This window comes from Vipera berus (genome assembly GCF_964194415.1).
Source record: "Vipera berus genome assembly, chromosome: 1".
Classification (NCBI taxonomy): Eukaryota; Metazoa; Chordata; class Lepidosauria; order Squamata; family Viperidae; genus Vipera; species Vipera berus.
In genome coordinates, this window is record NC_138202.1 from 291,294,353 (window position 1) to 291,307,792 (window position 13,440).

The 13,440-nt window shown below is 36.0% G+C and overlaps 1 protein-coding gene across 1 annotated transcript in view; it reads left to right on the top strand.

Moving 5' to 3' along the window:
• Positions 1 to 13,440, top strand: part of CATSPERE (catsper channel auxiliary subunit epsilon) — a 68,401-nt gene that overhangs the window by 21,476 nt on the left and 33,485 nt on the right. Inside the window, exons 9-11 of the mRNA XM_081312649.1 lie at positions 6,370 to 6,781; positions 7,949 to 8,388; positions 11,577 to 11,635. Coding sequence (XP_081168775.1) covers positions 6,370 to 6,781; positions 7,949 to 8,388; positions 11,577 to 11,635 — 911 coding nt within the window. The remainder of the gene's footprint in view (positions 1 to 6,369; positions 6,782 to 7,948; positions 8,389 to 11,576; positions 11,636 to 13,440) is intronic.

Consider the following 13,440-nt stretch of genomic DNA (forward strand, 5'->3'; position numbering starts at 1 on the left):
TACTAGTACCTTGAATCTCACCCGGAAGACAACTGGCAACCAATGCAGCTCACGGAGCAGAGGTGTGACATGGGAGTATCGGGAGACTCCCAACACAACTCTCGCGGCTGCATTCTGTACCAGTTGGAGCCTCCGGGTGGTCCTCAAGGGCAGCCCCATGTAGAGATGGAGTTGCTTTCTTTCTTAGGGAAATACTTTCCTTTAAGGATCAAATTGGCAGTTTGTCGATTTTTCTCAATGTCTAAATACTAGTGGCTTAGTCCGTGTACTTGGTAATAATTTCATCTGCCTTATCGGATACTGGGGGAAAAAGCACATGGCTGCTGATGTTTATGTTACAATAATGCTTATATTAGAATACAGGTAGTCCTCAACTTACAACAGTTCATTTAGTGACCAAAGTTACAACAGCACAGAAAAAAATGACTTACGATCATTTTTCACACTTATGACCATTGCAGCATCCCCACGGTCCTGTGATCAAAATTCAGATGCTTGGCAACTGACTCATATTTATGATGGTTGCAGTGTCCTGGGGTCATTTGACCACATTTTGCAACCTTCTGACAAGAAAAGTCAATGGAGAAGCCACGTTCGTTTAACAACTGCATTACTAATTTAACAGTTGCAGTGATTCACTTAACAACTGTGGCAAAAAAGGTAATAAAATTCACTTAACAAATGTCTCACTTAGTAAAAGAAATGTTGGGCTCAGTTTTGGTTGTAAGTTGACGGCTACTTGTATTCCAGTGTACTCTTCATGGTTCTGACATTGAAGACAATCCAAAAATTCTAATGGATTTAAAATCGATCAGTCATGTGAAAGCCACTCTGTATATATTTGATCTTGAGAGCAATAAATGTTTGGTGCTGGTATTAAAATTTGATTATGCTGAGGAAGTTCTTTTTATTTGAATTCTTGTCAGCAGCAACTAGAACTTCACAATGAAGCCCCTACCTTGTTGTATCAACTATGGGTGCTCTTTAGAATGTAGAATAACAGAGTTGGAAGGGACCACGGAGGTCATTTAGTCCAACCCCCTGCTTGAGCAGGAGACCCTCTACTATTTCAGACAAATGGATGTCCAGACTCATTTTAAGAGCCTCCAGTGATCGGTCACTTACAACTTCTGTAGGCATGCCATTCCACTGGTTGATTTTTCTTACTTCTCTTTAGTTTTAGGTAACTTCTCTTCTTGGGACATGGTGGCTCAGTGGGTTAGGACACTGAGCTTGTTGATCAGAAGGTCGGCAGTTTGGCAGGTCGAATCCCGAGTGCCGCGTAACAGAGTGAGCGCCTGTTACTCGTCCCAGCATCTGCCAACCTAGCAGTTCGAAAGCACGTAAAAATGCAAGTAGAAAAATAGGGACCACTACAGTGGGAAGGTAACAGCGTTCCGTGCGCCTTTGGCGTCTAGTCATGCTGGCCACATGACCACGGAGACGTCCTCGGACAAGCACTGGCTCTTCGGCTTTGAAATGGAGATGAGCACCGGCCCCTAGAGTTGGAAACTATTAGCACGCATGTGCGGAGGGAACCTTTACCTTTACCTTTACCTTCTTGATTAACTTTCATCCATTGTTTCTTGTCTTGCCTTAGGTGCTTTGGAAAATAATTTGACACCCTCATCTTTGTGACAGCCCTTCAAATATTGGAATACTGCTATCATGTCTCTCCCTATTCTTTTTTATTAGACTATACATACCAAACTCCTGCAACCATTCTTCATATGTTTTAGCCTCCACACCTCTAATCGTTCTTGTTGCTCTTCTCTGCACTCTTTATTACTGTCCTCTATCTAGATTTTCCCCCTTTTCAGATTTAAAATATGTTTTGAAATATATAAGGCTGTCCTAGAGGAACCATTGTTTGAAGGAGGCAGAGTCCCTGATTTGGGTGCCCTCCCTTCCCTGCCCCACCTACTGACTCATTTAGCTGCCTGCTGTGGCAATAAAACCCTCGTGGTATTGTTTTTAGCTATAAATACTTCATTCTTGCAAAGGAAATGAATATGGAAGAAGTGATGCTTATGTGACAGCCAGCAAGCAAGCTAGGTAGAAAGGCAGCAGGGTGCAGATTACCTAGCTCTACAATCTTTTAACATGTATTACTTTAGATCTGATCTTTAAATACTATAAGTAAATATCTGGAAAAGACTTGGACATATTTAAGCAACAGAGAAACATCTGTGTTTTGAGACATTTCTCTCTTCAGGATGCCAGAAGTTGGGATTATAACATTGATATTATATTTTTCTTTTGACCTTTATATGATATCTAATTGGCATTTTCAGTTAAAAAGTATTTTGAGCTATACTAGAATCATGTGATTATGCAGTAACTGTACTATAGTGCAGTGGTCCCTAGACTTTCTGGCACCAGGGACCAGTTTTGTGGAAGACAATTTTTCCACGGACTGGGGGGGGGGAATTTCCCATTCAACCTAGATCCCATGCACGTGCAGATGAAGCTTTGCTTGCCAATTGCTTGCACAGTCCAGTTTCTAACAGGCCACGGACAGGTATTGATCAGCAGTCTGGGGATTGGGGAATGCTGCTATAGTGGTGTGTTAGACCAGGACTGAGACACTCAGGTTCAAATGTCCACAAAAAAAATCATTCATTGAGTTTGGGTCAGTTACTTTATTTCAGCCCACCTTACCTCGTAGGCTTGTTTTTACCTAGTATAAGATTAGATCAGACATGTCAAACACAAGGCCCGGGGGCCGGATCCGGCCTGCAAAGTGGTTTCATGTGGCCCGCGAAGCCATCCTGGAAATAGTGAGGGAACGGCCCCCACTGCCTTGGCCCTGGCCCAGAGACCCTCCTTCTGCCAGAGACCCTCAGATCTGTCCCACTCCTGCCCAGGCCCCCATAGGCACCCTTGATGCGAACGATGTAGAGCTGGCCACGCCCACCCAGTAGGCCATATGCACTCTAGCCACGCCCACCCAGTAGGCCATGCCCACCCTGGCCATACCCACCCGGCCCCTTGAGGGCAACCGCAATGCTGATGCGGCCCTCAATGAAATTGAGTTTGACACCCCTGGATTAGATGGTTCCATGTTTGATACCTTTAACAGAAAACTGGGAAATAGATACAACTGAATACATATGACTGCTAAATACAATAGTCTGGCTGTGTCATTTTGGGAACAATTATACATTATTTCTTTTCATCAGATAGCAGCAACAACTAGAAACGGATGTTTCAGCAGAGGGTGGGGAACCTACAACTTTGTATGTGTGATGAATAGGTCTGTTTGAAACAGCTTTGGTTTGCCACAGTGAAGTCTTTCATGTTGTGAAGGCGCCATATGAGTTCATTATCTATGGCAGAGTTCTCCAACCTTTCCGGGCTCACAGCCCAGAGGGGAGAGCAGCTTCCAAATTACTGCACGCACGCATGCATATATGCCAATGGGGCCATGCACACTGGTGCAGTACTAGCGAACGTGTTCATGCATGTGGCATGCTCTGGCACCGTATACATGGGTGAATGGCCGTCCACTCCTGCGGCGGCTAGCACACGTTCGCACATGCATGAATGGGCTACACAACCCCCCATGCTAGCGTCCCCATTTGCGCCCATGTGCATGCGCTAACAAGGCCGCGGGCACTATGAGTGGGGAAAAATGCATGCCCATGTGTGTGTGCCCTGGCCAGCGATTTCCATGGCCCTCTGGCCAAGAGCCCACAGCCCAGTACTGGGCCATGGCGCACAGGTTAGGGACCCCTGCTCTATGGAAAGGAATTAGAAGCTGCAACAAGACACCATCTCAACAGACCATAGATTGATTAAGGATTTATCTCCACTGTGGATTAATGTGGTATTCATCTTAAACATGAGTCTCATATGCATCTTCTTAACATGCATAGGCAGTAAAAAAGATGTCCCCAATTTATATAATCTCTGTAGTAATGGCATATCCAGACAATTAACATATGAGACGCTACTTTAATTAGTTTATGTTAAGTTAGCATCATGCAGACAATTCTAAATAAGCAGAAAAAACCCTACTACAGTATGTATTCAGAAATTTAAAAGAGAGGCATTTAGACAAAAAATACAAGGAATTCAGATATTTAAGTCCCAACAATGTTACAAACATGCAGGTAGATTGTCAGATGGCCAGTCTGAAAATCTAAATAACAGAATAATTTCACCATTAGGAAATTTCTTCTTAGTTCTAGGTTACCTCTCTTCTTGATTAGTTTCCCTCCATTGTTTCTTGTCCTGCCTTCTGGTGGTTTGGAGAGTAGATTGGCTCTTTTTCTGGCAGCCCCTCAAATATTGGAACACTGTTATCCTGTCTTCCCAAGTTTTTCTTTTCATTAGACTAGACATACCCATTTCCTGCAACTGTTCTTCATATGTTCTAGCCTCCAGATGTCTAATTATCTTTGTTATTCTTCTCTGCAGTCTTTCTAGAATCTCAACATCTTTTTTATATTAGGATGACCAAAACTAGATGCAAAATTCCAAGCGTGGTCTTACCAAGTTATTATACAGCGGTACTAATAGTTCATATAATCTCAATTCTACCCCTCCTACCATAGTTTAGGATTTCACTGGCAGCAAAATTGTCTGGCTTGATGCCCATAGTCCAAGTGTTTTATCTTTTCAAAGTCCAATCTCATTTGATCCAAACTGGCTTACACTCTCATACCTTTACTTATACAATAGTCTGGCAATCATCTGATTTCTGATATGGGATCTAGCATTGGCTTCTTTGAGCCTCTTGCATTCTCCCCAGCATCTTTTCACATAGGAACTTCAAGAATGTTACATCAACCCTTTATGATATAAGTCAACTGTCTTATGCCGCTTTCAGCCTTATCTTTCATGTATATATTAGCTTTCAGGTCTTCAAGGGAAAGCTCGCTATATCAGGCATACTTCTATATAGAACCACAGAAAAGATTTAATGGAAAGGAAATGCATGAGAGTGAGGAGAGAGAGTTACATATTAGTCCTTCGGGAAAGGGCAGTATACAAATCTAATTAAATAAATTAAATAAATATTCTAATGACTAAAGTAAATGAGATTAGGCTGAATGTGCAGCATTCCTACATTTATTACATCATAATGTACTAAATTGAAACAAATGTACAGGATATTGAACAGATTTCTCTGGCAAGGGCAACCTGTGAGATTTTCATTTTGCAAGTTATAATTACCAATCAGGAAAGGTAGATTTAGTTTTCTATTTGTTCAGGCACTTATTCTAGCTTTGGTCAATAGCTAGAATATAGTAATATTTAGTCCTTCTTGAGAATTATTATTTAGTGAATGATTTGAGAATTATTTTTAGTCCCTAGTGAAAGTGCTTACTGTAGGTATACTACCCAGAGTGTAGTAGTATAGATTTGAGTGGTCTGATCAGTACTTTGAATAATAATAAAATAATATATTGAAATCTTGATAAGTATTTGGAAAGGAATCTGTTTTAGTACCTGTATTTAATGCAAAAAATATATACAGTTTACTGTAGATGGCCATGGTTCATCCATGATAGGCTGGAGTTCAAATTTACTTATATGAAAAGTTATTAACTGAAGCTATTGAAATTTAGTTCAAAACAATTCATATTTGTAAAAGTGATGTTCTACTAAAATCTCGGTTTGATTACCTTCTGAATATACAGCTGGCCAGACTTGTGAATGTACTGGTGCCAGAATTTTTAAAAAAGGAAAATTACAATTATGCTAATATAAAATTGCTTTTCTTCTCATTGTCTGCTTGGTTCACATTTATGGTTCTCCATCTGTATAAGAGTTTATATGCTATTACATATGGATTGTTTTTATTAAAATGTTCTCATTGCTTGATGCACCTGTTCTAGTATGAAATAATTAATCTATATAATAACACAGATTGTTATATAACAACGTAAATTGAAGATAAAAGAGAACAAGATACATAGTTACATAGAACCAAAATGCAGATATATAGAACTAAAGATACATAGAACAAAAATCTAAACAAATGTGTTATAATGAAGATAATGTGACTACATTGTCTCGATTAGGGAAATGCCTTTTCTTATTAGAACAGTAATTCATTGTCATGGATGTTTGAGTTAGGTGAGGTTGTACTCTATACTCTTTATCAGTTCCAAATATCAATGTACTATAATTTCATGTTTGTCAAATTACAAATACGTTATGGCTGCTGGAAGTATAGCAATTGTATGTAAGCACAAAATGTTTTTTTCTGGTTTTGACTGTCCTTGTATAAGTTGCAAATATATTAATTCATGATACTAACTTAATTTTAATGAATATTTTATAAACATTGTAATCTTTGATTTTATTGTTATTTTGTAGAGTTTGGGATATTATTTTCATAATTTTGTTTTCTTTCAGGAGAGAAAATTAAGCGAAATAATTATATGGTCAGAAGAAGAAATTTTTCTTGGATATTCTGAGAATGAATTTCATCCATTGATAGCTGTAAAACTGTTAAGAGAAAAATTAAAATTACAAAGAACTGTTAATCTATTAATAGTATCTGCTTGCTATGACTCACTTACTGCTTCAATTGCAATATTGCTAGAATGCACTGGCTGTATAAGCAAAAAGATATTATACATGGCTGCCTATAACGAAGATACAGTTGAATGGACCCTAAGAGACTTTATCCTAGATTTGCCCACTGTTGGTGCCATACATATGGAAGTCATACTTTCAGCATTAACATCCATGGTGTTGTGGGATGACGACACAATTTTCTATACTTACAAAGAGCATAGACACTATGGTTATCTTCGTGTATCTGGTACAAAAACCAAATTTTCAGCAGTGTCTGAAGGATCTGCAATTCATCAAATTATTATTGGTTAAGTATTCTATGTTTTAATAAAAATATAAAATGGAACTGATCACCCTTCAAACAGCAAAGTCTCAAACCTTTTAGAGAGGTAATGATTACTGTAATAACAAAATTTTAAATTGTGTGAAAAGTGCAGTGCAGTTTTGAAGTACTTAGTGCAGAGATTGTTTGAAGTACGGTACTTAGTCAATAAGAGAGTTGTATGGCCCTAATGAAAAGAGAGCTGAGAAGGTGATTGTGAGAGAGTGGGGGCTGCTGCAGCTGTATGGTGAATAAGGGGACCAAAAGGGGAACCTTTGGTTGGCTTGGCCTGGCCTGGAAGAATGAAGAGAACTGAATTGAAATCTGGCTGGGTGATGAAGAATGTAAGCCCCTATTTAACCGTTGGCTTCCAGAATTCCAGATGTTTCAGCAACTGTGACAGAAGGGAAGGAGAGTGGGGGTGATCTTCTATGGAACATTAGTCTCCTAGAATTCACTGGGGATACTAAATCTGGTCTTTCAATTAGCAGAGTAAAGTGATGTAATTTAGGTAAAGTGAGACAGGTTAAAGACAGATTTATTCTGGAATGGTATCAGACTTTTGTCAGAGTAGAGAGACACTATGAGTTTAGCTTCAGACAGCAATTTTTTTGTGACTATCTGGCATTCAAATGAGAACTATATTCTGATAGTATCTCTGAAAAAATAGTTATTATCTTTATATTAAAAATAAATCTGTGAAGTACTTAAAGCTAAAAAAACAAAATGATCCTATTTTCAGCTGAGAAAATTATTGTGTATAGTGGCCAATTGGACTTTTGTCAACTTAGCACGCCTCCAAGACTTATAATCAAAATAATTAAATATGTTACCATGAGTTTTTTAAAAAAAGAAAGTGGAAACTGAAATAAGTAAGAATAATGAGATTTATTTGGAATAACTGTAGATAGACTAAACGACATTATGTTTATCAAAACCATGAATATTTACTGAACAGTAAGTTCCTACACAGTAATGCTTATTCTACTTTGAATATATTTGAAATTACAGTATCAAGACATTAATATTTTATATGAAATAATTTTATTTCTCTAGAAATGTACTTAATATGGTATTCTTTTTCTTTTCCAGATTACAATGGAAATGTCATAATAAAGCTGAAAAATAATGCTCTGTTTTTCTTCAAATTTGAAGTGATAGATGTTATAAGACTTGCTCCTTGGGAAAGTAATCTTAAAAAGTTTATATTTTATTTTAATCCTTCTGGAGATGTAAATTTGCTGACAATCAATGGCACAAATATAAACAGCCAGGTATATCCTTTGAAATTAGAAGTGCTTAGTGTTGCATCAAAATTGAACGACATTTGCCCATATATATCATTTGAGCACAATTCGAATCTCAGTATTCATTATGTAGACATGGGAGACAAAGTGACATTTTGGGGTCAGATAGTATTTTTAGAAAATATGGGTTTATCAGTAGATGTTGAAATTTACAGGCCAGAACTGTTGAAGACTAAAGACCTTATCCATTATGAAATAGCTCGTGGAATCTGCACTAAAAATAAGGTGAGTCAGCTTTCTTTCTATACACAGTATCATTATTTTCTACTTTTTCTTACTGTTCTTATATGAACCAGACTAACTAAAGGGGCATTTATGTTTCCTATATTTTTTCCTGAAATTCCCATTTTCCATTTAAATTTAATCTTTTGTTTAACTTTATTAGAAAATTTTGCACAGATCACAGTATGCAATCAGAAATACAGTAAACTAGAAAGAAAGCCAGACATTAGAATTTAGAAAAAATACAAATAAGGAACTCTGTAAAGGTTTATATTTAAAAACAATAACAATTAATTTCTATAATTCCATAATCCACATAATAGCTTTCTTTGATTTTCTCTTCTTCCAATAATTTTCTTTTACCAAGTATTTTGATAGATAACAATTGAATATAAATATTTTTCTAATATTTAACCACATCAATATAAAGCTTATTTTGTAATTGATCATCTTAATTACCTCATCATAGATCCTGTTTTCAAAGTTCTTATTTAGATTGTTTTCCCTGTAATGTTCAAAACATTCTTCCAGTTAAGATTTTCTCAGAGTTAATTACACTTAAGTATTCAAGTCTTTTTCATCATACAAGCCATTCCAACAATTTTACATTTCTCATATCTTAAAAATGCAACAAAAAAAAGAAAAAAAGAAGGAAATAGTATGCAACGTGAGAAACATGTCCCTCTTAAGTTAAGATACATTTATATCCAGAATTTTTCTATTTTTTAAACCTTATTCAAACAAATGTTTAATCTGTAACTATTCCATCTAATAAATCCAATCATCTAAATTTTTGTGTCTATTCAGAATATTGTTATCAATTGAGATTTTCTCAAGATCAATTACACTTAAGTATATAAAACATTTCCCTCATACAAACTATCCAAACAGTTTTATAATTATTATATGATAAAAAATACTATGTTACTTGAGGGGCCTATCCCTCTTAAACTAAAATACATTTATATCCAGACTTTTTCTATTTTTTAAACCATATTCAAACAGGTGTTTAATCTTTAGCTATTCTATCTGATAAATCCCATCATCTACTTTTTAAATTCTAGCTTTAGCCTTTTTCCCCCAAAAAACATCTTTCTTAATCTGTATGCTTCGCTGGACCAAAAAGTCTTCCCATAGTCCTGTAGAATGTAGATGTTGTAAGTACAAGAGACAAATCCAATAAGATGTTTTTGTGGGAGGGATTCACCCCTTCGTATTCATTGAAAATCTTTTTCTTTTTTAATTTCTCCTATCATTTTTTGTCTCTCAAGTTCTTATAGTTCTCATGACAGCTCTATCATACATTTTGTCACATATGTTTTCCGCTTCCGGTTTTGCACAGTAACGCAGCAGCCGAGGGATTGCGGGGCTTTGCACCCTGCAGCCTATTTTTTCCTGTTAGGGGACCCTAAATGGGCCTAAAGTTGCCCTGGAGAGGCGACAAGGAGGGGAGCCCCGCTGAATGCAGAGAGAAGGCAGTCAATCCAGTTGTTCAGGAAAAGCCCTGTAGAAACCAGCAGAAGAAATAGCCTTTACTACAGAGTCTAACCCAAGCTACAAGCAGGCAAAGCCAAAAACCACTAATTTAAGCTTGATTGTAAACAACATGTTTGGAACTGGGAAAGAATATTGATTCTCTCTCTTCTACTTCATAATTGATTTCCTGGGGTAAAAAAACCCAAGAAGCAAAAATTCCCCAAAAATGAGAAGGAGGGAAACTCTTGCCCCATTCTTCCACAGAAGGAAGCAGCAAATTAAACTTTTATGGGGACAGAAATATATTGAAATGAAATGAATATAAGACTTAAATCTGGATAAGTTTGAAATTGGTGGAATTTGTTAAAGATTTTCTTTTCAAAAGATTATTGATGAAAACAGAAGAAAGTAATTGCTTGTTTTGAAAACTGAAAAATGAACTGGTGCTGACATCTAGTGGTGGATGAAAATATACAACTGTAGTTGCTTTAATACAGTTATTGGCAAAAAGCCCAGAAAAAGATAACCTGTTTTTGTGACTTTCAATGTCTTAACTAAACAGAGAACAGCTGCAACAAAGAAAAGAAAACATTTTGGGCTATCCACAAGACAAGAACTATAAAACTTAGGAAAAAAATGGCCTTCCTGGATTATAAATACCTATTGAACTGTGACTCTAAAGCTGTTTGCAGAGAAAGGGAAACTTTGATTTTTGGCTATCATGGAACATCAGAGATCTGCAGAAAGAACATATCAAGAAAAAAACAAATACTTTCCAGGAGGAAATGTATGCTATGTTGCAACTAATTCAAACTACAATGATTTTAAACCATGAGGAAATTAAAAAAAACTTTGAAAATAAAAATGAACCTATCTTCAATTTAACCTTACAACAAAAAAACTCAGAAAATAAAAATAGAGGGCAATCAGATAAAGCAGACAACTGAAAATAAACCAGAGGAAAGAGATTTAAAGATGGAACCCAACAACGGAAGGAATTATGACTTAACCCAGGTGGAGAAAAACTTGCAGGATATATCAGACATGGAAAAGATAACCTACACTTCAAGATTGCAAAATAAGTCCATAAAATATTTTCCATCTATAGCTAATCATACCTCAATACAAAAGTCAGTGGTCAAAAGCCCACCGATTAAAACAATAAAATATTTTAACAATATTTGCAGATCATTCTATGAGACCAACAATGCATTTTTTTAAAAAAAATAAAACTCAAGTGCAGCCTTTGAATCCTGTACTTAGTGATGCATTCAGACAATACGTGTTACAGAACGCTATTTGCACGCTTGCACAAGAATCTGTCCTAGCCTTTTCAAGATCAGAAAGGTCTGTTCTGCTATGACTCATTTCAAAAATCAATATTTAATTTTAAAATAATAGTCAGATAAGATACAATTCTATATCTGTTGGAGAAGACATACTGAGTTGAAGCACATATAAATTATATATTTGATATAGCTCATGTAACATCTATATTTTATTAATCAAGTTTTATATTTTGCTTGCCTTAAACCAACAAGAATAGTGAGATGAGTGGCATATAAATTAAATAAGTAAGTAAGTAAATAAAATAAAATAAAATAAAGAATTCATATATGCTTTATGCAATTTTCTCCTAATATATGTTGATTAAAAATTCAGAAGAAGGTATTATAGTCTAGTTTACTTATCCATTTATCCATTGTTCCTCACAGACTGTCACATTTTATCATGAAAGGGATTATTCGGAACTGTCTGATTATCGAACTCAGATGTAAGTTAGAATTTATTAATATAAATATAAAATAATATAAAGAATAATTCAGAATTCAGAATCAATACACTATTCACATTCAAGGGTGTCGGTGCATATTGCAGTATTATAGTGTTATATTTTAGGCTCATAGAATCCAGACCAGCGTTAAGCTTATTCTTGTTGATTATTGGGATACCAAAAGGAGGGACAGGAAAAAGCAAGAAAGTTAAAAGCTTACAGCTAGCTTGTGGAGAATTCCATTAATGATTTACTAAACATGATGGGCTTTTCATTATTGCTGATGCTGAAAAAAATCTGTAGGGGATAAAAAGTACAGATGGACCCAGTTTCCTGCAAAGATTGCCTATCTACTTGTTAAGTCTATTTTATTTTATTATTTTATATTTTTATCTCTTTTTGTGCAAGAAACAGGCCTGCATATCTCAAAAAATTTAGAGATACTACTCTTGTGTACAGATTTCAATGGGCCAACTCATTCTGAATTCAGAGTTTTACGACACATTTTCAGCTACCAGAGCATGTGGTAGATACTGGTAGATACTGGATGTAAGAGCTGTCAATCTGTAATGACGGGAGATTATAATTTTATGAAGATGCAAATTGGCTTGCCTTATTTTGAGAAGATTTTAAAAACTTTGCCAACCAATTTACTAAGTAAATAAATTATATACTGCAAATTTGCTAAATAAATAAATGAATTCTAAGTACAACAAAGTGAAGGCAGCTCCTAACAAATATTTCAAGCCTTATTACTCAAGGATTTTGAGTAACATGTTTCCCCAAGTCCACCAACAGGACAACATGTTCCCCCTTGCCCTCCTGGATATATTTTATTCCCAAGGGTAAATAGAGCCTTATCTTCAACCAGAGGTATTCCCAGACAAAATAAGAATTTCTGAAGTTTGCCATGAGCTGCTCGATTTAATTCCAATCTTTATAGGTCTCACGTTAGTTACTAATCATAAATTTTTAGAACTTGTTTTAATTTTGGCTCCAGCTTGAATAGATTTGCAAACTGATGTACATAAAGACGATATCCATTTGTAATTCATTACTTAGAGATACTGTTACTCACTTTGTATTGATTATTATTCAGCACTGCTTTATATTTAGGGAGGATATTTGGAAGTAAAATGGAGATCTGAATATTGCATATATTTTTCCTACACATCTAGTTATGTTACTTGTTTGCTCTTTAAGGCAGCAAGAAGAATGAAATAAATATCAAATTTAGGTGCTTAAGTCAACAACCACATATTGAATCCCAGCAGAAGAGCCAGAAATGATAAACTGGACAATTTGGCATTATTGGAACTTGGAGAAAAAGAAAATGCAAATGTGCTGGGGTGGGGCTGAGCCTACTGAAGGACCTGGGTCTCTGCTTCACTCTACTTCAGTGTAGCTACAACTGAGGACTGTCACTGTGCAGGCTGGCCAGAAAGGCAGATATGGAGGTGTGTGTGTGTAAATAACTAGGTGGGGGAATTGAAGAGGAGGCAAAGGAGATAGTTCCTTACCTTACCGAAGCTTGGGACTGGGAGTAACAAAGCTGGGATTAGCATAGATTGGGGTGTATTGTCACCTGATGACCACTTGATTCACCAGATTCACTTAATGACAGTAACAGAGATTGCCAGAATTACTATCACTAAGTGATATAGTCATGTGATGTCAAGCTTTATGACTACATTGTTTAGTGACAGAAATTCTGGTCTCAGTTACTATTGTCACTGTAATCCAATATGCATATTTAATAACAATAAAATAATTTTTAAAAAGTGAGTGAGACATAAAAGAAGGTA